Source organism: Bufo gargarizans, chromosome 2 (genome assembly GCF_014858855.1).
Source record: "Bufo gargarizans isolate SCDJY-AF-19 chromosome 2, ASM1485885v1, whole genome shotgun sequence".
Taxonomy (NCBI): domain Eukaryota; kingdom Metazoa; phylum Chordata; class Amphibia; order Anura; family Bufonidae; genus Bufo; species Bufo gargarizans.
Window position 1 is genome coordinate 520110437 of NC_058081.1, and position 26450 is coordinate 520136886.

Genomic DNA, 26450 nt, shown 5'->3' on the forward strand with positions numbered 1-26450 from the left:
AGCCCTTGCACGTTTCGGCTGGCTGGTCAATCTTCAGAAGTCATCTCTGACTCTCTCCAGACAACAGATTTTTTCTGGGTATGCCTCTGGACACGGAAGCGGCACAAGTTCGTCTTCCTCTGGACAAGCAACTGGCCTTACACCGCTTGATGAGGGTTCTTCTTGACTGCAGGCTTCCGTCCATTCACCTCTGTATGAGGACGCTAGGGAAGATGGTCGCCTGTTTCGAGGTGATTCCCTTTGCCCAGTTCAACTCTCGCATATTCCAGAGAGTGATCCTGTCCTCCTGGGACAAATCGTCCGAGAGTCTGGACTATCCCATCCGCCTCTCTCATCAAGTGAGGTCGTCCCTCTGGTGGCTCTCGGTTCCAGTTCTGGGAAGGTCCTTCTTTCCAATATCCTGGACGGTTGTTACCACCGACGTCAGTCTGCAAGATCGGGGAGGAGTGTTCCCTCCCAGGACAGTCCAAGCCACATGGTCTCAGTCGGAGTCCAAGCTTCCAATCAATGTCCTGGAGCTCAGGGCGATTCTTTTATCCCTTCGACACTGGACCCACCTCCTGAGGGGTCGCCCGGTCAGAGTCCAGTCAGACAATGCCACAGCGGGGGCGTACATCAACCACCAGGGGGAACGCGCAGCTTCGCGGTGATGCAGGAATCTGCCAAAATCTTACAGTGCTTCGGAGACCCACGTACCAGCAATTTCAGCAATCTACATACAGGGTGTGGAGAACTGGACTGCGAACTTCCTCAGCAGGTCGACAATAGATCCAGGCGAGTGGTCCCTCCACCCAGAGGTGTTCGAGGCGATCTGTCTACGTTGGGGTCGCCCGGACGTGGACTTGATGGCCTCAAGACTCAATCGGAAACTTCCCACCTTCCTCTCCCGAGCAAGAGATCCGGAAGCTTGCGGCGTGGACGCCCTGATCTCCCGTTGGCAGGAGTTCTCCCTTCTTTTCTTGTTTTCCCCCCTTCCCTCTCCTACCGAGGGTTCTACGGAAAATCAGGATGGAGGGCATTCCGACGATCCTTGTTGCCCCGTATTGTCCCTGTCGCACGTGGTACGCCGACCTCCTTCTAGGAGACGTCCCATGGTCACTGCCACTCAGAGACGACCTTCTTTTGTAGGGACCGGTCTTCCATCAGAATTCAAGGTCTCTTCGTTTGACGGCGTGGCTATTGAAACGCCATTCTGACGCAAAGAGGTTTTTCGGCGGATGTCATCCGTACTATGATTCAGGCCAGGAAGCCTGCATCGTCTAGGATCTATTACAGGACCTGGAGGTCCTTCCTGGGTTTCTGTGAAAGCCGGAACATTCCCCCACTTCGTTTTTCTCTCCCCATGGTCCTGTCCTTTCTTCTGTCAGGGTTGGACCTTGGTCTGGCCCTTAGTTCTTTGAAGGGTCAGGTGTCGGTGCTTTCTATCCTTTTCCAGCGCCCTCTGGGGCCTGTAAGAACTTTTCTTCAGGAAGTGGCACATACGGTTCCTCCGTACCGTCCTCCTTTACCGCCTTGGGATCTGAATTTAGTCCTCTCAGCGCTCCAGGCTTCCCCCTTTGAGCCCTTGCGGGAGATTTCACTCCGACTCCTGTCCTGGAAGGTAGTTTTCCTTGTAGCTATCACATCCATCAGACGGGTGTCCGAGTTGGCGGCGCTCTCTTGCAGTGAACCCTTCCTGGTTCTTCAGAAGGATAAAGCGGTTCTCCGGCCCGTTCCTTCCTTTCTTCCGAAGGTGGTCACTGACTTCCATATCAACGAGGAAATTGTCCTTCCCTCACTGTGTCCCTCTCCTTCACACCCTAAGGAAAGGGAGTTACACCATTTGGATGTTGTCAGAGCTCTGAAGATTTATTTAGCAGCCTCCGGTCCCTTCCAGCGTATGGACTCCCTTTTTGTCATTCTGGAGGGTCCCCGCAAGGGATTGGCAGCCTCCAAGGTGGCAATTTCACGTTGGATTCGGGCTGCAATTGCGGAGGCATACAGCGCCCGTGGCAGGGTTCCGCCCTTAGCTGTCATGGCTTATTCCACCAGAGCGGTGGGCACATCTTGGGCTCGGAGGAATCGTGCTTCAGCTGCACAGTTGTGTAAGGTGGCTCCTTGGTCCTACTTACACACATTCCCAAGATTTTACCAAGTGCATACTTATGCATCGGCGGGAGCTGCCTTGGGCCGCATGGTCTTGCAGGCATCAGTTTCTTAGATGCCTGCAGGGATGCTTGCTTCCATGGGTCTGTGGTTTTTTGCCTCCATGTGGACTGCTTTTGGATGTCCCATGGTTCCTGTGTCCCCCAGTGAATATGGGCGAGAAAATTAGATTTTTGTAAAACTTGCCAGTAAAATCTATTTTTTTCGCTTTTTTTGGGGGGGACAGCACCCACCCAGTATTGTTGTTCGGCCACAGTTGTGACAGTTGCTGGTTAGAACCCCCTTTGAGTCCTTGGTATGGTTGGTGTTCCATGTTTTTTCGTTGGTTGGCTTGCTTCTCCTACTGCTTGTGCACAAACTGAAGCTCTCTCTCCAGGCTGGCCATAGCTGCCAGGGGAGGGGCTAACAGCTTTTACCTAGTGTCAACGCCTCCTAGAGGACATAGGTATACCCACGGTTCCTGTGTCCCCCAATGAAGAGCGAGAAAGAGATTTTACTGGTAAGTTTTGCAAAAATCTAATTTTTGTTGTTACCTTGCTTCACAAAAAGTGTAATATAGAGCAACCAAAAATCATCTGTACTCTAAAATAGTACCAACAAAACTGCCAAATTATACCGTTGTTTCCAAAATGGGGTCACGTTTTTGAAGTTTCTACTCTAGGGGTGCATCAGGGGGTCTTCAAATGTGACATGGCAAGTTAAAATTATCCCAGTGAAATCCAAAAACCATATGGTGTTCCTTTCCTTCTGCGCCCTGCCGTGTGCCTGTTCAGCAGTTTACGACCACATATGGGGTGTTTCTGTAAACTACAGAATCGGGGCAATAAATATTAAGTTTAGTTTGGCTGTTAATCCTTGCTTTGTTAGCGGAAAAAATGATTAAATGAAATTCTGCCAAAAAAGTGACATTCTGAAATTTCATATCCATTTTCAATTAATTCTTGTGGAACACCTAAAGGGGGTAACAAAGTTTGTAAAATCAGTTTTGAATACCTTGAGGGGTGTAGTTTCTAAAATGGGGTCTTTTTTGGGTGGTTTCTATTATGTAAGCCTCACAAAGTGACTTCAGACCTGAACTGGTCCTTAAAAAGTTTTTATTTTATTTTTTGTGTGAAAATTTCTGAAAAATTTCAAGATTTGCTTCTAAACTTCTAAGCCTTGTAACATCCCCAAAAAATAAAATATAATTCCCAAACATGAAGTAGACATATGGGAAATGTAAAGTAATAACTATTTTATATAAGTTATCACTATCTGTTTTAAAAGCAGAGACGTTGCAAACTTTTTCCAAAGTTTTGGTAAATTGGGTATTTTTTTTTTTTTTTGAATAAGAATGAAATATTTTGATTCAAATTTACCAGTGTCTTGAAGTACAATATGTGATGAGAAAACAGTCTCAGAATGGCCTGGATAAGTAAAAACGTTTTAAAGTTTTCACCACATAAAATGACACATGTCAGATTTGCAAAAATCAGTCTGGTCCTTAAGGTGAAAAATGACCCGGTCCTTAAGGGGTTTAAACATCCACCAACATCTTGTTACTAAATTATTTCTCTTGTAGATTTTGTGGACTTGAGTAATGGCAAGTTTTACGTCGGAGTGTGTGCTTTTGTTAAAGTCCAGCTAAAGGTAAATTCTGTATTCTATTAGGCTTTTTCTCTTCACGGTTCCTCTCTGCACAGACAGAGAAGCTACTGTTCATTTATCAGGTATTAGAAGGCCAATAACATCAAATATGGGCCATATATCATTGTACTTATGTGCATTGAAGTAGGGCTAAAGGCGGGTTTACACGTCCCAATGTTACAGCCGATTGTCTGGAAGGAAGCGTTCCTTCCCGACAGTTGGCTTCCCGTTCAGTTAAGGAGACCGTGCATTTACATGCAGCAATCTCCTTCACAGTATGAGGACGAGGGGTCGCTATTGCAATCGCTCGTCCCCATATAGATGCACTGTTTAGACAGCACGATCTGCTGCCCAGAAACGATGAATGGTGGTGCCTGCACGAACGTCAGGATCAACCGCTGAACAAGAATTTTGCTTGTTTATCGGGTGATCGGCTGCACATTTAAATGGACAGATTGTTGGGAGCGAGCTTTTGTAGGAATAGTCATTCTCAATAATCTGCCCGTAAATCGGGCTGTATAAATCCACCTTAACAGTAAGGATGAGTGGTTTGAGAAGCAAGTAGCTAAAGTCACCCTTGACTTTCATTTGTATTTTGCATGACACCTAGGATGGCTCTTATCATGAAGATGTTGGGTATGGTGTCAGTGAAGGGCTGAAGTCTAAAGCTCTTTCTTTAGAGAAAGCACGGAAGGAGGCTGTAACAGACGGGCTGAAGAGAGCACTCAAGTAAGAAAGATATGAAAATCTTGTGTTTTGACGTTTTTAACATTATGCAGTTGTCTCATTTGAGACTTTGTGTAGAGCAAATATAATTATCTTAAATAAAAACTCAGAATCCCACAAATGACTCCTTTATATTTTTCCAGAACCTAAAACATGCATAGACATAATTTCAGTATGACTTGTGTTTGTTTACTGTCTTAGGTGCTTTGGAAATGTTCTTGGAAACTGTATAATGGACAAGGATTACTTACGTGCTGTGAATAAACTTCCAAAACTGGTGAGTAGTTATTAAAGGAATGTAAAGTGTAATTTTTGATTCTAAACAACTTCCATAGATCAATAGTTAGAAGTGAAGATCAGAAACTTCGTACTATATCTTGTTAGAGAAAAATGCATCTTTCCATTTCATCCACCACGACGGCCACAATGAGAGATGACCCTTGACCTCTGTAGGTGCAGGAACACGGAGAGAGTTTAAATCTATCTCCCACCCCTCACGCCCTCAGTGTTTTCCTGCCCCTACGGGAGTTAACACATGGAGAGAGTCCTCCCCTCAGGGAGGTGAAGAATCAGAATGTTACCGGTATCTCCCGCTGTCCTCCCGTGGCAGGGGCTAAGTCTGGACAGTGGGAGCAACAAGGACCCTCGTCCTGGCTCAAGCTTGGCCCTGTGGTCCTTCCCATATGGCGGGCTTCTTTTCTCTGCTGGAAACAGCAGCAGCTGGGTGTCTGAACGGGACGCGCACTGAAGTGTGGCGTCTTACGGATTCTATGAAGCCGGCTGGGGGGATGGTGCGGCGCATGGAGCACTTGGTTATGCGGGGACCATGCGGCGCATGACGCGCTTAGCATGATCTTGCAGCGCATTGAGCACGCCGAGGCTTCTTTATCCCAGGGGCGCTGCTGGATGACGTAAGACGCCGGGAGATTTAAAAAAAACAGGGCGCTCATACAGAATCTCTCTCTGCATCTCCGCTGTGATGTCCGCATCGGAAGCACCTACTCCCCCGACTGGAGGGCCCTGATCCCTCTGCTACCGTGAGTGCCCTATGTGGGTGGATGTTATATATACACAGTACAGACCAAAAGTTTGGACACACCTTCTCATTCAAAGAGTTTTCTTTATTTTCATGACTATGAAAATTGTAGATTCACACTGAAGGCATCAAAACTATGAATTAACACATGTGGAATTATATACATAACAAAAAAGTGTGAAACAACTGAAAATATGTCATATTCTAGGTTCTTCAAAGTAGCCACCTTTTGCTTTGATTACTGCTTTGCACACTCTTGGCATTCTCTTGATGAGCTTCAAGAGGTAGTCACCTGAAATGGTCTTCCAACAGTCTTGAAGGAGTTCCCAGAGATGCTTAGCACTTGTTGGCCCTTTTGCCTTCACTCTGCGGTCCAGCTCACCCCAAACCATCTGGATTGGGTTCAGGTCCGGTGACTGTGAAGGCCAGGTCATCTGGCGCAGCACCCCATCACTCTCCTTCATGGTCAAATAGCCATTACACAGCCTGGAGGTGTGTTTGGGGTCATTGTCCTGTTGAAAAATAAATGATGGTCCAACTAAACACAAACCGGATGGAATAGTATGCCGCTGCAAGATGCTGTGGTAGCCATGCTGGTTCAGTATGCCTTCAATTTTGAATAAATCCCCAACAGTGTCACCAGCAAAGCACCCTCACACCTCCTCCTCCATGCTTCACGGTGGGAATCAGGCATGTAGAGTCCATCCGTTCACCTTTTCTGCGTCGCACAAAGACACGGTGGTTGGAACCAAAGATCTCAAATTTGGACTCATCAGACCAAAGCACAGATTTCCACTGGTCTAATGTCCATTCCTTGTGTTCTTTAGCCCAAACACGTCTCTTCTGCTTGTTGCCTGTCCTTAGCAGTGGTTTCCTAGCAGATATTCTACCACGAAGGCCTGATTCACACAGTCTCCTCTTAACAGTTGTTCTAGAGATGTGTCTGCTGCTAGAACTCTGTGTGGCATTGACCTGGTCTCTAATCTGAGCTGCTGTTAACCTGCGATTTCTGAGGCTGGTGACTCGGATGAACTTATCCTCCGCAGCAGAGGTGACTCTTGGTCTTCCTTTCCTGGGGCGGTCCGCATGTGAGCCAGTTTCTTTGTAGCGCTTGATGGTTTTTGTGACTGCACTTGGGGACACTTTCAAAGTTTTCCCAATTTTTCGGACTGACCTTCATTTCTTAAAGTAATGATGGCCACTCGTTTTTCTTTACTTAGCTGCTTTTTTCTTGCCATAATACAAATTCTAACAGTATATTCAGTAGGACTATCAGCTGTGTATCCACCTGACTTCTCCACAATGCAACTGATGGTCCCAACCCCATTTATAAGGCAAGAAATCCCACTTATTAAACCTGACAGGGCACACCTGTGAAGTGAAAACCATTTCAGGTGACTACCTCTTGAAGCTCATCAAGAGAATGCCAAGAGTGTGCAAAGCAGTAATCAAAGCAAAAGGTGGCTACTTTGAAGAACCTAGAATATGACATATTTTCAGTTGTTTCACACTTTTTTGTTATATATATTATTCCACATGTGTTAATTCATAGTTTTGATGCCTTCAGTGTGAATCTACAATTTTCATAGTCATGAAAATAAAGAAATAAAGAAAACTCTTTGAATGAGAAGGTGTGTCCAAACTTTTGGTCTGTACTGTGTATATACATATATATACAGGGAGTGCAGAATTATTAGGCAAGTTGTATTTTTGAGGATTAATTTTATTATTGAACAACAACCATGTTCTCAATGAACCCAAAAAACTCATTAATATCAAAGCTGAATATTTTTGGAAGTAGTTTTTAGTTTGTTTTTAGTTTTAGCTATTTTAGGGGGATATCTGTGTGTGCAGGTGACTATTACTGTGCATAATTATTAGGCAACGTAACAAAAAACAAATATATACCCATTTCAATTATTTATTTTTACCAGTGAAACCAATATAACATCTCAACATTCACAAATATACATTTCTGACATTCAAAAACAAATCAGTGACCAGTATAGCCACCTTTCTTTGCAAGGACACTCAAAAGCCTGCCATCCATGGATTCTGTCAGTGTTTTGATCTGTTCACCATCAACATTGCGTGCAGCAGCAGCCACAGCCTCCCAGACACTGTTCAGAGAGGTGTACTGTTTTCCCTCCTTGTAAATCTCACATTTGATGATGGACCACAGGTTCTCAATGGGGTTCAGATCAGGTGAACAAGGAGGCCATGTCATTAGATTTTCTTCTTTTATACCCTTTCTTGCCAGCCACGCTGTGGAGTACTTGGATGCGTGTGATGGAGCATTGTCCTGCATGAAAATCATGTTTTTCTTGAAGGATGCAGACTTCTTCCTGTACCACTGCTTGAAGAAGGTGTCTTCCAGAAACTGGCAGTAGGACTGGGAGTTGAGCTTGACTCCATCCTCAACCCGAAAAGGCCCCACAAGCTCATCTTTGATGATACCAGCCCAAACCAGTACTCCACCTCCACCTTGCTGGCGTCTGAGTCGGACTGGAGCTCTCTGCCCTTTACCAATCCAGCCACGGGCCCATCCATCTGTCCCATCAAGACTCACTCTCATTTCATCAGTCCATAAAACCTTAGAAAAATCAGTCTTGAGATATTTCTTGGCCCAGTCTTGACGTTTCAGCTTGTGTGTCTTGTTCAGTGGTGGTCGTCTTTCAGCCTTTCTTACCTTGGCCATGTCTCTGAGTATTGCACACCTTGTGCTTTTGGGCACTCCAGTGATGTTGCAGCTCTGAAATATGGCCAAACTGGTGGCAAGTGGCATCTTGGCAGCTGCACGCTTGACTTTTCTCAGTTCATGGGCAGTTTTTTTGCGCCTTGGTTTTTCCACACGCTTCTTGCGACCCTGTTGACTATTTTGAATGAAACGCTTGATTGTTCGATGATCACGCTTCAGAAGCTTTGCAATTTTAAGAGTGCTGCATCCCTCTGCAAGATATCTCACTATTTTTGACTTTTCTGAGCCTGTCAAGTCCTTCTTTTGACCCATTTTGCCAAAGGAAAGGAAGTTGCCTAATAATTATGCACACCTGATATAGGGTGTTGATGTCATTAGACCACACCCCTTCTCATTACAGAGATGCACATCACCTAATATGCTTAATTGGTAGGCTTTCGAGCCTATACAGCTTGGAGTAAGACAACATGCATAAAGAGGATGATGTGGTCAAAATACTCATTTGCCTAATAATTCTGCACTCCCTGTGTGTGTGTGTGTGTGTGTATGTATGTATGTATGTGTGTATATATATATATATATATATATATATATATATATATAATGTAAGTTTGAAATTGGCTGATATTTGGTTGTGCTCTTTTGTCTTCAGGGCACAAGAGACTCTAGATCAAAAGTAAAGCCTCTAAAGTGCAATGCACTGAAAACTAAGAAAAAATTATGCAGATCCTGCATGTCCGAAATTCTGAAAGAGGAACAACCAAATATAATTTCAGATGTTTTTTCTGAGATGAAGTCTTTCATTCATAAATAAATTAAATCTTCCTTAGCCTCTATGTCTACTCCCAGCACTCCTAATCCTCTGGATAACAAGCCAAGGCTTTTCGTTCAATCCTCTGACCAAGAGGACATTGAGGAGGGCTCCGCTTCTTCTAGACAAGTTTTGGAGAAGGATCTCCTCTCAGAGGGAGAGATCAGAGATAACTATAAAAAAAATATTTTTTCTCTTCTGAGGACATGGCAGATCTGTTGAAAGCTGTAAGATCCACAATGGGTATCAAGGACAATCCTAAACCTCGCACTCTGCAGGATAAGATGTTTGGGGGTCTTCGCTCAAAAAGATCCACTGTATTCACTATAAATGAGAATATCAGGGAAATGATTATGGAGGAGTGGCTAGATCCGGAAAAGAGACTAGGTGTCTCTAAAGAATTCAGAAATAGACTATGTTTTAATCAGTCAGAATATAAGGTATTTGATATTCCTAAAGTAGATATACAAGTAACCAAGGTTGTGAAAAGAACAGCATTACCCTTTGAAGATTCCTCCCAGCTAGGGGATCCTATGGATCGCAAAGCTGATGGTTTACTAAAAAGGTCTTGGGATTCTATGTTTGGAGTAAAAACGAACATAACAGCAACTTCGGTTGCTACAGATATGTCCATCTGGTTAGCAGAGCTAGAGGATCATCTAAGAAATAAGACACCTAGAGAAGATTATTATAAATCCTATACCTACCAACTGCTTTTCAGGCAGATGCCTCTGCTGAGTCAATAAGGTTTTCTGCTAAGGATGCAGCCCTCTCTAACACAACACGCAGAGTTTTATGGATGAAGGCTTGGTCGGGAGATAAGACGTCAAAAGCTAAACTATGCTCCATACCCTTTTCAGGAGAATTTCTGTTTGGACCTACTTTAGATAAGATACTAGAGAAAGCAGACGATAAGAAAAAGGGATTCCCAGAGGAGAAATAAATAAAGAAGAAGCCCTTTTGTCAATTTCAATCTCAACCAAGAGGGGAAAGGGGAAATTGGGCCGATGGAGTTATCCCAAAGGGGGTAGAGGCAGAGGATTTTTTTCTTAATCCCCAGAATAGACAAGGGAAGAAGCAGTGACGCCAGACTGGGAGGCAGATTGCAGAGTTTTCTTGTTCACTGGAGCCAGATCACCTCAAACCCCTGGGCACTAGACATCATTTGCAGAGTTTTCTTGTTCACTGGAGCCAGATCACCTCAAACCCCTGGGCACTAGACATCATTGCTCAAGGCTACAAGATAGAGTTCTCTTCAGTGCCTCCAGAAAGATTTCTGATCACTACCCAAAACAGGGGAGTTATAACAAAAATTTGGCAAGGGGTTCAAGAATTACTCAGGTCAGGTGTAGTCCAGAAGGTTCCATATACAGAGAAGGGGAGAGGTTTTTACTTAGACCCTTTTCTAATAAAAAAAAAAAGCCTGATAACACCTTACGCATGATAATAAATCTGAAACCTTTAAACAGATTAATTACATAGAGAATATTCAAGATGGAGTCGATTGTCTCAACAATACCGTTAATCCAAGAAGGGGCGTTTATGACTTCAATAGACTTGAAGGATGCCTATTACCACGTTCCAATCCTCCCAGAAATTCCTAAGATTCGCGGTAAAAGATCAAAAAGGAATCCTTCATCACTTCCAGTATGTAGCCCTCCCGTTCGGCATCTCATCGGCACCAAGAATATTCACAAAGTTAGTAGTAGAGATGGTTGCATCCTTACTCAAAGAAGGAATCATTATTATCCCCTATCTAGACGACTTCTTAATAGTTGGCAAATCAGAAGAAAAAAGTTTGTGGACCACCCAAAAGGTTTTAGACACTCTTTCAGCTCTAGCATGGATTGTAAATCTAAAGAAATCTACTCTAACTCCATCTACAAGGATAAGATTCCTAGGCGTAGAGTTAGATTCCAGATCTCAGAGGACATATTTACCCCGGGACAAAGCAGAAGCCCTCCAAGAGAACATATTACACTTTTGAGAAGGCTCACAGATGTTCCATCAGGGAGGCTATAAGTCTATTAGGAAATCTAACTTCCTGTTTGATCTTGGTTCCTTGGAGTCAGGCTCACACAAGAGTGACAAAGACCTGGATGCTAAAAGAATGGAATGGGAGACAATCAACTCTAGACAAAAAGTTCCAGATACCACTAAGAGTAGAGACCGATCTCACATGGTGGAAGTTAAAGAGAAATCTTCAGGGTACAGACTGGTTCAGACATCCAGAGGTACAGATCATAACCGACACCAGTGCCGCGGGCTGGGGTGCAAATCTAGGTGGTCAGTTTCTTCAGGGAATTTGGCCCAGCGTATAAGAAGAAAATCCTCAAACTACAGAGAACTATATGCAGTTCTCAGGACTATCTTGGAAGGGGAGAATCTTTTAAAAGGCCAACACCTGAAAATACTCTCCAACAATGTCATGATGGTAGCATACCTGAAACACTTGTACTGGGCAGAAGAAAATACACTTTCATTAACAGCAGTCCACTTTAAAGGGTTCCGAAAATATAGAGGCAGATTTTCTAAGCCGGAGAAGGATAGACGGAGAATGGTCCCTAAATCGGGATATCTTCCAAAAAAGAACATCCAGGTGGGGTCGGCCAGAAATGGATCTATTCTCATCAAGAGAAAATGCTCAGGTGGATCTTATTTGTTCACTAAATCCAAGAGACAGACCAAGGAAAAATAATTACCGTTAAGTCTAATTACGGTTTTTCCCCTCACCCACGACGGCACCACGAGAGATTCTCCCCCAAAGATAGGAAACCTGAAGTACAAAAAGGCAGAGACTCCCCTCCATCTTCAGTATGGTTTCCTGTCTTTGGAGGGGAAGCCTGTTGTACATTCTTCTCTCCCCAGGGTTGCCCTTAGTCACCTGCGGTCCCCGATCTTGACACGCAGCACAGTGGTGCGCGGTAGGGCCAGCAGAGGCGTAATGGCTGGAGGCTCCTGAGCGCTGACGGGCATGATGCTTCCGTGCTATTAAAAGGCTCCGCTCTATAGTGAAGGAAGCTCTAATCCAGAATGAGGCCTGGAGCGCATGTATGTGTCACGACGCATCATGTGACGTTGGGGGAGGTTCAGATAAGAGCACAGAACCCAGAATTGAGTGTTTGCAGCAGCGTTCCTGACAGAGCAGGACCGTTTTGAAATAGTGCGGTAATCGTCTGGCATCCACTATGGAGGAAGAAAGGAAGGACACAGCTGAAGATCCAGTGTCCACTCCGACCTTGGTACCTACTGGAGGGATGAGAGGCCTATGGCCATGTATACTTATAATTTCTTTCATGGCATTCATGTGTTTTCCAGGGAAAGCGTAAAAAAGCTTTGGCTAAAAGGAGAAATAAAGAATGTGCCATATGTAGATGTTGTGCCGGCATACATACATAATTCCTCTGGGTAGCCATCTTATATGCTTCTGGCATATGTAAAAAAACTGTGAACTCTCATCTTCCTGAAGCCTGGGTCGCCTATGATATAGATGGACACTTTTATTACCACTACTCTTTGAGGCCAGCTATAAAAGGTCATAAAAGCTATACCAGGCCCAGCTCATCCTGTTCTTTAAGATAAGATCAGCTCGCTGTCAAGCCTGGCTGGAGCGTGACGTCATTAATTTCCAGGTCTGGTTTGAGCAGAGCTAATAGCCCTTAATTAGCTCTGGGCATAAAACCAGTCCACTTTCATATTTCATTTATGAATCAACTTATGCCCTTTCTGACACCAGATCTAGGCTCTACAGAGTATTGTGGTTAATTGGGTATCAAATATGACTAGAGGATGTGATTCCGTAGCTGACCTATGGGTGGTAGAAGAACTACAGGTCCCAGCATTACCGTGTGTGGTCTCATTCTGTATGTAAATAAATAAGGATCGCAAATATGTATTCTGTATAAAAAAATGCTGATGTATCAGGGAGATACAGGCTTAAGTATAATCCTCATTGTAGGAACTGAACTTTGATGGGGTCATAAAACACTTGGGGGCCAATCCCTAAGCTGCACAGTCCCTCTGCTGCCATTGGCTGACAGGAGTAAGTCTCCTGCCCATGGGAGAGTTCATAAAAATCCATGGACAAGGACAGAGGAGAGAGACCCATGGAACATCACCAGACACTTAATTGGACATTGACGGCATATCCCTGTATCAGAAGAACTTTGAGGGTCTCCCCTGATACATACTGAAAAGGGGTTTGCAAGGATTCAAAAAGGACATATGAACGACCATCTGAAACCCTCCAGAGAAACAAAGTATTCTTTCATCTTTTTCCCTTTCATTTGAACTGTCGTGATTATTTATATTGTTATTATTATTCTGTAGATTTATAGTCATTTTCATTAGACTTGTATGCACTGCTTTTTACCGCTTATTAAAGATTATAAAATCTTACTAGCCAAGTCTTCCATATTCTAAGCTGCTGAACAACGTACCTTGCCTTTGAAGAGACGTTACCAGGTAGTTAGTTAAATTGCATTTAGGAATTGTAGCTGGGGGTGATTGACTGCGGTTGGTCAGTAAGTGATATCCGGATCATCCACTAATCTGTGTGATAGTGAATGACCCGGATAGTCGGCTCGTGGACCGGGAACCCACGTGGTGGCAGTTACCGAAGTATAGTGGGGGGGTGTTAGCCGAGTGGTAATACCCCGGTCACGTGAGGTCTCTGTGTGTGCGCAGACTCCGTCACAGACCACTACGTCACAGCTGTGGGATCCGGAGCGGTCGGATCCATAGTTCGTGACAGATGTTCCCTGGCTTCTGATTATGAGACAAGGCTGTGCCAGACCTGCATTGATAAAACGGTGGCGGAGGAGTCGCCATCATTTTATAAATGTCTTCAGTCGCTAGTCAAATCCGAAATTGACCCCTCCCTGGCTTCGAGAAAGATCAGTACATCTAAGGAGCAGAGGCCTAGGAAAACGTAAGCCTCTAGTAATATTTCCTCAGATTCAGAAGAGGGGGAAGATTTCCAATCCTTGGAGAATCTTTATTCGGACGACTCCTCTTACTCTTCTGGAAATGAATGGAAGGAGATGGGAAGGCCCTTTTTTCCAATTGAGGATGTAGATCGTTTATTAAAAGTGGTTAAATAAACTATAGGAATAGAAGATTCTATTGAACCAAATTCAGTGCAGGATATAATGTTCGGTGGCCTTTAAACAAAACATCTAAGATCTTTCCCGGTTCATAAAAATGTGTCAGCATTGATTAAAGGGGAATGGAAAAAGACCTAACAAGAGGGTTTATATTTTAAAACATTATAAAGAGAAAATATCCTTTTTCTGAAAAGGCTGCAGCTCCCTGGAATAAAGCACCTAAAATAGACGTTGCCATTTCCAAAGTAGCTAAAAAGACATCCTTACCTTTTTGAAGACCTGGGATCATTAAAAGATCCCTTAGATAAAAAAAAGCTGACAGTTTTTTAAAGGGTGCCTGGGAAGCATCTACTTCTTCCTTCAGACCTTCTATTGCCTCAACCTGTACTGCTCGTTCCTTAATAATCTGGTTGTCGGATCTAGAAGATCAATTGAAAAATAAATGTCCTAGGGAGGACATTTTAGCAGTACTTCCAACTATAAAAAACGCAGATTTTTTGGCGGATGCCTCGGCAGATGCAATTAAGTTAGCGGCTCGTTCCTCTGCTCTGACCAATTCTGCACGCAGGGACTTATGCCTGAAAAACTGAGTGGAGATCTGCAGTAAGAAAAGAGGCTTTGTGCTGTGCCCTGTGAAGGAAAATATCTTTTTGGTTCATCATTGAATGAGTTGTTAGAGAAAGCAGCTGAAAAAAAGAAGAAATTTTCTGTAAAAAATAAAATAAAAAATTTCTTTTGTTCCTTTCAAACTCATAGAGAAGGAGAGAAAAGAGACAGACTTTAAACCTAGATCCCAGAGAAGGGGGAGAGGTTTCTTCTTTAACAAATCCTTTAGAGATGAGAAAAAAACAAGTCAACAATGGTGCCACGTGGGAGGAAGATAAAAAAATGTCCTTCCTGCATAGACACTTTAAGTTAGGGACTAAAACTGGAATTCCGCTCTCTCTCCTTCCGTCGAGATTTGTAAAAACAAAATCCACCTGGATAGAAGAGAAATATATATTATCAGAAGTTCTGTCCCTAAAGGAGAAAAATGTATTGGTACCAGTACCAAAGTGTCAGGACGGAGAAGGGTTTTACTCTCCTTTTTATAGTCAATAAAATGGGTCTTGCAGAACCATTATAAATTTGAAAAAGCGAAATTGGTTCTTGCTGGTAAAAAGATTCAAAATGGAGACTATAAAATCAGTGATAAATCTTTTTTCCAGAGTGCTTCATGGCACTGTTAGACTTAAATGATGCTTATTCTCATGTCTCTATAAATCAGGAGCATCAAAACTATTTACGGGTAGCAGTGGAGATAAAAGGGGTCATCAACCACATGCAATTCCAGGCCCTTGAAATCAGGTTACCAATGGCTCCCGGGATTTTCACCAAAGTGGTGGCAGAAATGTCGGCACACATTCGAGAAAAAGACATACTCTTTATCCCATATCTAGATGATTTTTTTAATTGTAGAAGAGACCAAGAAGGCCTACAGCAGAGCAGTGCAAGAGGTCCTCCAGATCCTGGAGAAGTTAGGTTGGATCCTGAACAGGGAAATATCGAAACCGAATCCTCTTCAGCTTCAACAATTCCTAGGTCTGATTCTAGATTTCAGAAGGCAGATGTGTTTTTTGCCACAATAAAAAATCTTAAACCTAAGAACAAAGATGGAGACCTTGATCAGATGTCCAAAAATTTCATTGAGGAAATGTATGTCTATTCTGGGAAGCCTAAGTTCATGTATTCCTGCGGTCATGTGGGCCCAATTTCACTCAAGGGACCTTCAATGGGAGATATAGACAGCTTGGCAGGGGGGAAAACAACCCTTAGAATTAAAAATAGAGATTGGCAGGCGCGCGCGTTCACAGGATCGGCCGGTAAACGAGTGCATCTACAGCCTGCCAGCGGCGATCGTTCGGCGTGTGTTTTTTTTTTTTTTTTTAACCCCTAAAAGCAGGGTGGATTTGATTTAAAGCAAACCGATTTAAATCACTAGTCAGTAAGGCTTGATTTAAATCATTAGTTTTTTACATAAAGATTCATATTTGGACAATTTTTTCTGTTGTACTTAGGAGAAAAATAATCATTACCTTAATAATAACAATTTAAATAGGATTTATTCAACTGAAACAATAACATTACAGCATGTTATTTGCTTAAACATCCATGTTTGTTGCAGTGTTTGCATTTTGCACGCATGCCTGCCTTACCGATAGGTAAAGGAACTTCATTAAAATATTGCCAAACTGGGTCTCTTTTACGGCCTGCTGCCATTATAGTTTTTTTCCCTCAAAGGAAAGAATGTGATAAACCTCAGTTCATACACACAAAAAGATCCAAAGACTTTGTCTGTCTGTGGCTGTGCAGTACTGTGCTCAGAAAGTTTCACTTTCATTTTGTAGTACTCCTTGTCTGCTTGCCTTTTCCTCCTTACACTTAGTTTCACTTTCTTCTTGTGCAGATCTATTCCACTCCAAACAATCAGAAAAATATTGTTTATATTCTATTCACTGAACTTTAAACTTAGCACTGAAGGGGTTGATTCTGTATTTATAGGTTTGTAGAAGTTAGGATTAAGATTTTTTTCTCAACTCTTTTCATGTTATAAATTCAGTTTTGAGAACTCCAAAATTAAACCAAGCATCTGTGATAATATCTTGTAGGCAGAGAAACTACCCAGTAATCTTACAAAAACCACTGGAAGAGCATGACATTGTGAATGGATTAATGATATTTAACAAAAAAATTAAACATATACAGCCTTATTCTACATAATTAAAAAAAAGTAATCTTTATTTCATAATGAAATAACCTTTGGATGGTAATATATTTCCCTCAAAAAGCATTTTATATTAAAAAATCCGATTTTAAATAAAAAAAATCTGATTGAAATAAAAAAATCCGATTTATTTTTATTTTATTTTTTAAATCATTGATTTTTATCCACCTTGCCTAAAAGGTATATTAGACGCTGTTTTGATAACAGAGTCTAATATACCTGCTACCTGGTCCTCTGGTGGTCCCTTTTGCTTGGATCGACCACCAGAGAACACAGGCAGCTCTGAAAAGTAGCACCAAGCACCACTACACTACACCCCCCCCCCTTGTCACTTATTAAACCCAGATCACCCCATAATAAACTCCCTGATCACCCCCTTGTCATTGATCACCCCCCTGTAAGGCTCCATTCAGACGTCAGTATGTGTTTCGCAGATCCGCAAATGCACGGATCCACAAAACACGGACACTGCGAATCCGCAAAACACGGACACCAGGCAATGTGCTTTCCGCATTTTGCGGATCCGCACATTGCCAGAACTATATAGAAAATGCCTTTTCTTGTCCGGAAGAATAGGACATGTTCGATAGGCTCTACAAAAAACGCAGTGTTCGCCCGATCAGGCTTGATCTTGTGCGCACACTTGCGTTCAGTCCACCCCACCGCAGTGACAGAATCTTTTTTTTCCTGATCACTGCAAAAACACCGTAAAATCGCTGCGGCGCTATATAAAGATCACTTTTGAGGGGTATGGCAAGTTCATAGAAGATTTTCAGTTTTTTTGGCACAAGTTAGCGGAAATTTTTTAATTTTTTTTTTCTTAGAGTCTCATATTCCACTAACTTGTGACAAAAAATAAAATCTCACATAAACTCGCCATACCCCTCAGGGAATCCAAATGCGTAAATTTTTTTTGACATTTATATTCCAGACTTCTTCTCACGCTTTAGGGCCCCTAAAATGCCAGGGCAGTATAAATACCCCACAAATGACCCCATTTCGGAAAAAAGACACCCCAAGGTATTCGCTGAGGGGCATAGTGAGTCCATGAAAGATTGAAGATTGAATTTTTGTCACAAGTTAGCGGAAAGGGAGACTTTGTGAGAAAAAACAAAAAAAAAATCAATTTCCGCTAACTTGTGCCCAAAAAAAAAAAAACTTCTAGGAACTCGCCATGCCCCTCACGGAATACCTTGGGGTATCTTCTTTCCAAAATGGGGTCACATGTGGGGTATTTATACTGCCCTGGCATTTTAGGGGCCCTAAAGCGTGAGAAGTTGGGCAATGTGTTTTGGGGTGTATTTTTACATATAACCATGCTGGGTGAGAGAAATATCTCTCTATAATGACAACTTTGTATAAAAAAAATGGGAAAAGTTGCCAGCATGGGTATATGTAAAAATACACGCCAAAACACATTGCCCTACTTCTTCTGAGTACGGCGATACCACATGTGACACTTTTTTGCAGCCAAGATGCGCAAAGGGGCCCAATTTCCAATGAGTACTTTAAGGATTTCACAGGGCATTTTTACAAATTTGGATTCCAAACTACTTCTCACGCTTTAGGCCCCCTAAAATGCCAGGGCAGTATAAATACCCCACAAGTGACCCTATTTTGGAAAGAAGACACCCCAAGGTATTCCGTGAGGGGTATGGTTAGTTCATGTAAAATTTTATTTTTTGTCACAAGTTAGTGGAATATGAGACTTTGTAAAAAAAAATAAAAAATTTCCGCTAACCTGTGACAAAACATAAAAGCTTCCATGAACTCACTATGCCCATCAGCGAATACCTTAGGGTGTCTACTTTGCGAAATGGGGTCATTTGTGGGGTGTTTCTACTTTCTGGGCATTGTAGAACCTCAGGAAACATGACAGGTGCTCAGAAAGTCAGAGCTGCTTCAAAATGCGTAAATTCACATTTTTGCACCATAGTTTGTAAACGCTATAACTTTTACCTAAACCAATAAATATACACTTATTGCATTTTTTTTAATCAGACATATAGAACAATAATTTTAGAGAAAAATGTATATAGAAATGTAGTTTTAATTGAAAAATTTTACAACTGAAAGTGAAAAATGACGTTTTTTTTGCAAAAATTTCGGTAAATTTCGATTAATATAAAAAAATGTTAAAATCTCAGCAGCAATGAAATACCACCAAATGAAAGCTCTATTAGTGAGAAGAAAAGGAGGTAAAATTCATTTGGGTGGTAAATTGTATGACCGAGCAATAAACCGTGAAAGTAGTGTAGTGCAGAATTGTAAAAAGTGGTCTGGTCATTAAGGGGGTTTAAGCTAGGGGAGCTGAGCTGGTTAAGGAAGTTGTCAGTGACGGATCCATGGGTTCTCCCAGCAACCCACGACCTTCTTTCTCAGGGGCCGGTGTTTCACCCTCAGGAAGATAGTCTCCATCTGACGGCCTGGAACTTGAAAGGCAGCTTTTAGCTAGAAGAGCTTTTTCTGATGAATTAATAAATACTCTCTTGAAAAGTAGGAAGAAAATGACAGTTTCCATCTATGCTAGAGTCTGGAAAAAGATTTTTTTTGTCATTTGCAGAGTTACACTTCACAGACCTTCCATGTCCAGCTCCAGTTACTAAGATCTTGGAGTTTCTTCAGAAAGGGTTGCAGTTAGGGTTGTCCCCCAACACCTTAAAACTTCAGGTTTCAGCACTATCGAGCCGAAATTTTTAATGAACAGATTGCAGCAAATGCATGCGTTGTATGATTATTTTTTTTTTAATCTGTCACTAAAACAGCTTTGAAATTGTCACCAAGAGTATCTCCTTGGGACTTGAATCTTGTTCTAAATGCCCTTACTAAACCTCCTTTTGAACCTATTGAGCAAATTCCAATTAAGATGTCTCTTAAATTATGTCTCTTAGAGGCTCTTACCTCAGCTTGTAGAATTAGTGAGCTGCAGGCGATCTCTATTAATGTACCTTACACTACCATTTTAGACGATAGGGTTGTTATCAGACCTGACCCCACATTTGTTCCAAAAGTGGCCACTAGGTTTGATAGGTCTCGGGAGATTATCCTTCCATCTTTCTTTGAGAATCCAACCTCAGAGGAGGAAAAGGCTTTCCGTTGTCTAGATGTTAGGAGATGTTTACTTCATTACTTATCTAAGACTAAAGATTGGATGAAGTCCTTCTCGAAGTTTATTATTTTTTCAGGGAAAGAATAAGGGTCAGAAAGCATCTAAAAGAAACCTTGGCAAGATGGATTACTTCCGGAGTATCCCTGGCCTATTCATCTTCTGGAAATGAACCTCCAAAAGGCCTTCATGCTCATTCTACTAGGGCAGTGTTTCCCAACCAGTGTGCCTCCAGCTGTTGCAAAACTACAACTCCCAGCATGCCCGGACAGCATTTGGCTGTGCGGGCATGCTGGGAGTTGTAGTTTTACAACAGCTGCAGGCACACGGGTTGGGAAACTCTGAGAAACACTGTACTAGGGCACTCTACCTCTTGGGCGGAAAAAGCTGCTGTCTCTATCGAGGATATCTGTAAAGCAGAGGTCTGGTCTTCACCTTCTACCTTTTTCAATCACTATCGTCTGAAGTTGAATTCACCTTCTGATTTATCTTTTGGTTCTAAGGTGCTTTCAGCTATTATCCCACCTAGGATTTCCTTGGTTATCTATCTCGTGGTTCTGCCGAGGGTGAGGGGAAAAATGAAAATGACTCTTACCAGTAATTGGATTTTCCTGGACCCACGACAGCACCCATATTTCCCTTTTCTTTGGTGATGGGGTGATTATTCACAGGTGTTGCAGCAAAAATATAAAATAAAAAATACATGATACTAACCTTTAGGGTTGTTGCGGGTATCGAAATTTCAATACCCAATCGATACTTTTGTCCCGGTATCGATACGATACCGGGATTTCCGTTTTTTCGATACTGGGCTGCGCTTCTGCGCAGTCTAGTATCTCTGAACATGAGCGCGCTGCTATCGGCGCGCTCATGTTCTCTCTCAGCAGCACGGGGAGAAGGAAGCTGTCCTCCCTCCCCCTGTGCTGCTGCCGCTGCCACCAATGAGAAGCGAGGGGCGGCAATGAGAAGCGAGGGGCGGAGGAGGAGCGGCAATGAGAAGAGAGGGGCGGAGGAGGGGCGGGCGCACTGCGCCACCAATGATGGGATTATTTCCACACAGAGCGGCGCCCAGCGATGTCCCAGCACTCACCATTAGTCCTGGGCGCCGCTCCGTTCGCCTGCAGTGCTCCATTACTGTCTCCTCTCCTGCTCCACATGCTGCTGATTACTATCGGAGCGATGGGAGGAGAAATCAGATTCACTAGTGGGCGTTCCTTCTCCCTGCCCTGCGATTGGACAGCGCTACAGCCAGGGAGAAGGAACGCCCACTAGTGAATCTGATGTCTCCTCCCATCGCTCTGATAGTAATCAGCAGCATGTGGAGCAGGACAGGAGACAGTAATGGGGCACTGCGGGCGAACGGAGCGGCGCCCAGGACTAATGGTGAGTGCTGAGACATCGCTGGGCGCCGCTCTGTGTGGCCCGATAGTGAAAGTCTGGACTCCTATACAGTAGTCAGTCTTTAACACATACAGGAGGCGGGTGCCGGCAGCACCCGCCTCCTGTATAAAGAGGTAGTTATCATTGCCCCCCCCCCCTCAACCCACCCATCCCATTAAAATCATTGGTGGCACAGTGCGCCTGCCCCTCTCAACCCCCCAGTATTAAAATCATTGGTGGCAGTGGCCACAGGGACCTCTTTCCCCCTACAGAAGCCCTGGTTGCCATGGTAACATCCCTGATGCTGTGTGCACAAAGCACAGAGCAGCAGGGACAGTGTGGAGTCCTATTCACCCTGATAGAGATCTATCAGGCTGAATAGGAAAAGGGGTGAAAGATCCCAGGTTCTAGCCCCTAAGGGGGAAATAGTTATTAAATAAAAAGTGTAAAAAACAAACAAACAAAAAACACTAAAATATGAAGTATAAATCACCCCCTTTTCCCAATTTCACATATAAAATATATAAAATAATAAACATATTACATCGCCACGTCAGAAAAGTCCAAACTATTAAAATATATTAAAAAAATCTAGATGGTGAATGCCGGAACAGAAAAAATAAAATAAAAACTGCGCGATTCGCCATTTTTAAAAATGAGGAATGCACGTGGCTTTTTTTGTTTATTTTTTTCACGTGGTATCGAATGGTATCGAGTATCGCAATACTTTTTCATGGTATCGAAACCGAATCAAAAAATTGGTATCGCAACAACTCTACTAACCTTATGGGACGGAGTTCCTCAAATCCTTGGGAAAGACATACTGAAGTTGGAAGGGAGTGTCTGCTTTTTTGTACTACAGGTTTCCTGTCTTTGGGGGCAGATCCTATCTTGTGTGGTGCTGTCATGGGTCCAGGAAAATCCAAATACCGGTCAGAGTAATTTTCATTTTCTCCCAGTGTTAGGCTCCTTTACCTCCCCTCCTTAACTACATTGCGTCCACTATTTAAATCACTAGTCAGTAATGCTTGATTTAAATCATAGTTTTCTACATAAAGACTAATTCTTGCTGGTATAACTTATAATATGCAAGTAGATGAAGCTTTTTAGAATAACAACTTTTCATATTGGTCTGATTAGGTTGATTCTGTATTCATAGGTTTGTAGAAGTTAGGATTAAGGTCTTTTTCTCAACTCTGTTCATGTTATAACATTTTAGAAACATAGAATGTGTCGGCAGATAAGAACCATTTGGCCCATCTAGTCTGCCCAATATACTAAGTACTATGGATAGCCCCTGGCCCTATCTTATATGAAGGATGGCCTTATGCCTATCCCATGCATGCTTAAACTCCTTCACTGTATTTGCAGCTACCACTTCTGCAGGAAGGCTATTCCATGCATCCACTACTCTCTCAGTAAAGTAATACTTCCTGATATTACTTTTAAACCTTTGCCCCGCTAATTTAAAACTATGTCCTCTTGTAGCAGTTTTTCTTCTTTTAAATATTCTCTCCTCTTTTACCTTGTTGATTCCCTTTATGTATTTAAAAGTTTCTATCACATCCCCTCTGTCTCGTCTTTCTTCAGCTATACATGTTAAGGTCCTTTAATCTTTCCTGGTAAGTTTTATCCTGCAATCCATGTACCAGTTTAGCTCTTCTCTGAACTCTCTCCAAAGTATCAATATCCTTCTGGAGATATGGTCTCCAGTACTGAGCACAATACTCCAAATGAGGTATAGAAACACAGCCTCTGCTGTGAAGAAGAGGCATGTGATCTCTGCAGAGTCAAATTCAGTTCTGAGTACTGCAGAAGTAAACCAAGCATCTGTGATAATATCTTGTAGGCAGAGAAACTGCCCAATCTTACAAAAACCTCTGGAAGAGCATGACATTGTGAATGGGTTAATGGAAAATAATTAAACATATACAGCCTTATTCTACATAATTAAAAAACAAATCTTTATTTCATGATGGAATAACCTTTGGATGGTAATATATTTTCTTCAAAGAGCATTTTATATATAAAAAAAAATCTGATTTAAATAAAATCTTAATTTTTTATTTTTATATATTTTTATTTATTTAAATCATTGATTTTTCTCCACGCATTGCCATCAGTAGGATCAGGCTGGCGGCCCCATCCGGGACAGTGACCAAACCGAAATAATCAGTTCCCTATTACAAAAAAAAAACCATTTAACACAGTGTTCTTAAGTGCTTAAATACTGAATGCTGCTTCCGCAGTGGATTGGGAACCCCATGATGTCATTGATGACATCGCTGAGATTCCCTGTGCATATGGGACTCCCAGTGACGACATGAGCTGCATCTTTTATCTGTATATGGGTGCAGTAAGGCATGTTTCCTGCTAACCTGTGATCCATAAGAAAACTAAAATTATCAATTAAGAAATACAGTAAAATAAAATAATTAAAAATTAATTAGATGTGATTAAAAAAGCACCCCTCTGCGTCTGACACAAAAGAAAACGGATCCATCCCCATTGACTTACAATGGTTTTAGAGACGGAGATGTGAAAGTAGCCTTAAATGTGTTTCACCTGTAAAAAGGAAAAAAACACAACCACTGCAAAAGTGCAAGCATTTAAAAAAAATACATTTTAATTGCACCAATTGAATACAACCTAGTAAGTTTCCTATCTGCCTCCATGTTGAATGCAGAACTACACTACTGAATTGCATAATGTCCTACATTCTTCAGCTTCTTCTGAAGGTGTGCTACAACGAGCTAGGGTAACTGAATCTCTTTTCTATGTGTGTTTTGTATGGAGATATCATAACAGCTAGTCCTCTGCTCCCCATCCATAGACTTCTATGGACAGCATATATCCTGATCCCACAGTTAACTGATAGTATCGTCTCTCAAGAGAAGGGTGAACAATCAGTTCAGGAGGAAGTGGCTAATAAGTGGTGATGGAAGATTCTTATATTCACTTGTACTATTGCTTTATGAAAAGTTTGATAAAATGACAGTGACCATTTAAAGAAACGCCTACAAAATATTTGGGTAACTACCTGGCTGATATTGCAATAAGTTGTTTAGGACGGAGGCACTGAAAAGCTGAACTGTCATGTGGCAGATTTACTGTGGATCTGTGGAAATCTGTGCATTTTCAGTTCTGCTGCATGCTCATTGTGTTGAGGAAATTCCATGGATTTTCACAGAGGATTTATCAATATAGCTGGAAATCCACAGCAAAATCTGCATGTAGGATTTGTTTTTTGCTGTGTATTTAAAACGAGATATGTGGTTTGGTGGATACACCCAAACAGAGAGGCATTTCAACACAGACAGAAAATGACATTAATAATGGTAAAATAATTTCATTCCTTTTCAGCCTCAAGGTGAGCTGGATTTGGCTCAAACAAAGCGTAAGGACTATGATGTTACACTTGAAAAGGCACGGTATAATAGTTTCCTTCAAGAACAGAAAACTGTAGACAGAACACATCAGGATCCAGCAGCCCTGGAAAATACCAGAGGCAGTGACCAGTCTCCTACCAAACTACATCAAGAGGATTATACAAAGATTCATAGTGAAAACAACCTTAGTGGCTCCAGGTACTTAGATGCATGTCAAAGACTGTATAGGGTGTCTTCACTTGCTCCAGGCTTCTTACCGGCATCCTCTACTGCCAATGAGGATGCCGGTAATCTCTCTGAAGAGACCCAGGGTATTGAAGCTGCAATTCTTATTTTGTCTAGCAAGTGGCAGGCCAACATAAATGAACAATTCTGTACCAATATGGATATATTATAAACATTATGGTACAGAATAAAAAAATTATAGTTTTGTACCCTCAAACACGAACTACAAAACCATTAAAAAGTAAAAAAAAAACCCTGTTAAATATGTAAAAAAAAAAAAAGTTTAAATCATCCCTTTACGTAGAATAAAAAAAACAAAAACAAATATAAACATTATGGGCATCACCGCATCTGAAAACGCCCGTACTATTAAAATATATTAATATTTTCCCACTACAGCGAGTAGTGTAACAGAAAAAAGGGTCAAAATGGCTGATTCGACTTTTTTATTTATCTTTTTATTTATTTTTTTTCGCTTCCCTTACCCAAAAAAATGTAATAAAATGGTATCAATAAAAACGACAGATTGTCCCGCAAAATATGAGCCTGCGCACAGCTCAGCTACAATTTTTTTTTTTTTATGGGGGTCAGAATATGGTGATGTAAAAAAACGTATAATTTTTTTCAGAATTTTTATTTATTTTTATACTATTTAGACATTAAAAACCTATACATACTGTATGTGGTATTGTTGTAATCGTACTGACCCAGAGAGAATAGGGCACATGTCAGTTTTGCCACACAGGGAAAGCTGCCAGAACAAAACCCGTAAAACGGTGGAGGAATTTTTTATTTATTTTTTCCAAATCCACCCCATTTGGAGTCTTTTTTCCCGCTTCCCACTACATTGTATGCCATATTAACCACCTCCGGACCGCCTAACGCAGATGTGCGGTCCGGAGGTGGCAGCCCTGCGCTCAACGACGCATATACGCGTCATCTCGCGAGGGCCGGGATTTCCTGTGAACGCGCGCACACAGGCGCGCGCGCTCACAGGAACGGAAGGTAAGCGAGTGGATCTCCAGCCTGCCAGCGGCGATCGCTCGCTGGCAGGCTGGAGATCCGAATTTTTTAACCCCTAACAGGTATATTAGACGCTGTTTTCATAACAGAGTCTAATATACCTCCTACCTGGTCCTCTGGTGGTCCCTTTTGTTAGGATCGACCACCAGAGGACTCAGGTAGGTCAGTACAGTCGCACCAAACACCACACTACACTACACTACACCCCCCCCCCCCCGTCACTTATTAACCCCTTATAAACCCCTGATCACCCATGATCACCCCATATAAACTCCCTGATCACCCCCCTGTCATTGATCACCGCCCTGTCATTGATCACCCCCCTGTCAGGCTCCGTTCAGACGTCCGTATGATTTTTACGGATCCACGGATACATGGATCGGATCCGCAAAAAGCATACGGACGTCTGAATGGAG

General features: G+C 42.3%; 1 protein-coding gene across 4 annotated transcripts in view; it reads left to right on the top strand.

Annotated features, from left to right (window-relative positions):
* The window catches only part of RAD52 (RAD52 homolog, DNA repair protein), an 89751-nt gene that overhangs the window by 6031 nt on the left and 57270 nt on the right, over nt 1-26450 (top strand). For all 4 annotated transcript variants that reach the window (XM_044277989.1, XM_044277990.1, XM_044277992.1 and 1 more), the window contains exons 5-8: nt 3707-3774; nt 4382-4500; nt 4699-4774; nt 24761-24984. In XM_044277989.1, coding sequence (XP_044133924.1) covers nt 3707-3774; nt 4382-4500; nt 4699-4774; nt 24761-24984 — 487 coding nt within the window. The remainder of the gene's footprint in view (nt 1-3706; nt 3775-4381; nt 4501-4698; nt 4775-24760; nt 24985-26450) is intronic.